At 52.4% G+C, this 777-nt stretch overlaps 1 protein-coding gene across 1 annotated transcript in view; it reads left to right on the top strand.

Annotated features, from left to right (window-relative positions):
• Positions 1–217: 217 nt before the first annotated feature.
• The window catches only part of LOC116692404 (interleukin-17C), a 3,469-nt gene continuing 2,909 nt past the window's right edge, over positions 218–777 (top strand). The window contains exons 1-2 of the mRNA XM_032520689.1: positions 218–244; positions 344–579. Coding sequence (XP_032376580.1) covers positions 218–244; positions 344–579 — 263 coding nt within the window. The remainder of the gene's footprint in view (positions 245–343; positions 580–777) is intronic.

The raw sequence follows: 777 nt of genomic DNA, 5'->3' as shown, positions 1-777 counted from the left end.
TAAAACCAGAGGTCATTGATGAAAAACACCGCCCAGCGCGGAGGGGCGGGGTCCTACTTTCTTCTTCTCGCGTCTCTTTGTGATTCAGTAAAAGGAAACACTGTCTGAAAAGTATTTGTTTATTTTTTCCGTTCATACTTCAGCGTGTGTACCGGTGTATATATAGCGGGGCCGATGGCGCGGACGGACACACTCCCACCTCTCCATCTCTCCCAAGATGACCGGATGGGTCAGCCTGCGCATGGTAACCAGAGGGCGCGCGCTCTCACTCACTCATACAGTTCGCGCAAAGCTCCCCGTGGCGTTCTCAACATGTTGTTCTTTTCTTTTCTTTTTTCTTTAGATCTCTCTCGGCTTGCTGCTGTTCCTAAGCGGACCCTCTTCCTCTGCTGCTGCCCAGGGGAGGTCCAGGTGCACGAGCGCGGACCAGCTGGATAAAAGAGCCAACAAGTTTCTGGAGAGACACAGGAGCGCGCTCAGCTCCACTCCGGAGCCGCAGGGCGCGAGTACGTGCGCGGAGGCGGCCGAGGTAATGCGCGGGGACGTGAACCGGCGCTCCCTGTCACCGTGGACGTACAAGTAAGTGGCAAAACGTGCGGCTACGGTGGCCGGGTCGGGTCAGGGGTAGGGCAGGAGCACATGTACTTCGAGGTTTATGCCTCGTCCAGAGGTCTAGAGTTCGATTCCGTGGCTGCATGTCTTCCCCTTTCTCCCTTAGCTGTTACATTATATATATATATATATATATATATATATATATATATATATATATATATA

Source organism: Etheostoma spectabile, chromosome 1, assembly GCF_008692095.1.
Source record: "Etheostoma spectabile isolate EspeVRDwgs_2016 chromosome 1, UIUC_Espe_1.0, whole genome shotgun sequence".
In the NCBI taxonomy this organism is placed as follows: domain Eukaryota; kingdom Metazoa; phylum Chordata; class Actinopteri; order Perciformes; family Percidae; genus Etheostoma; species Etheostoma spectabile.
This window is presented reverse-complemented; position numbering and strand designations above follow the sequence as displayed.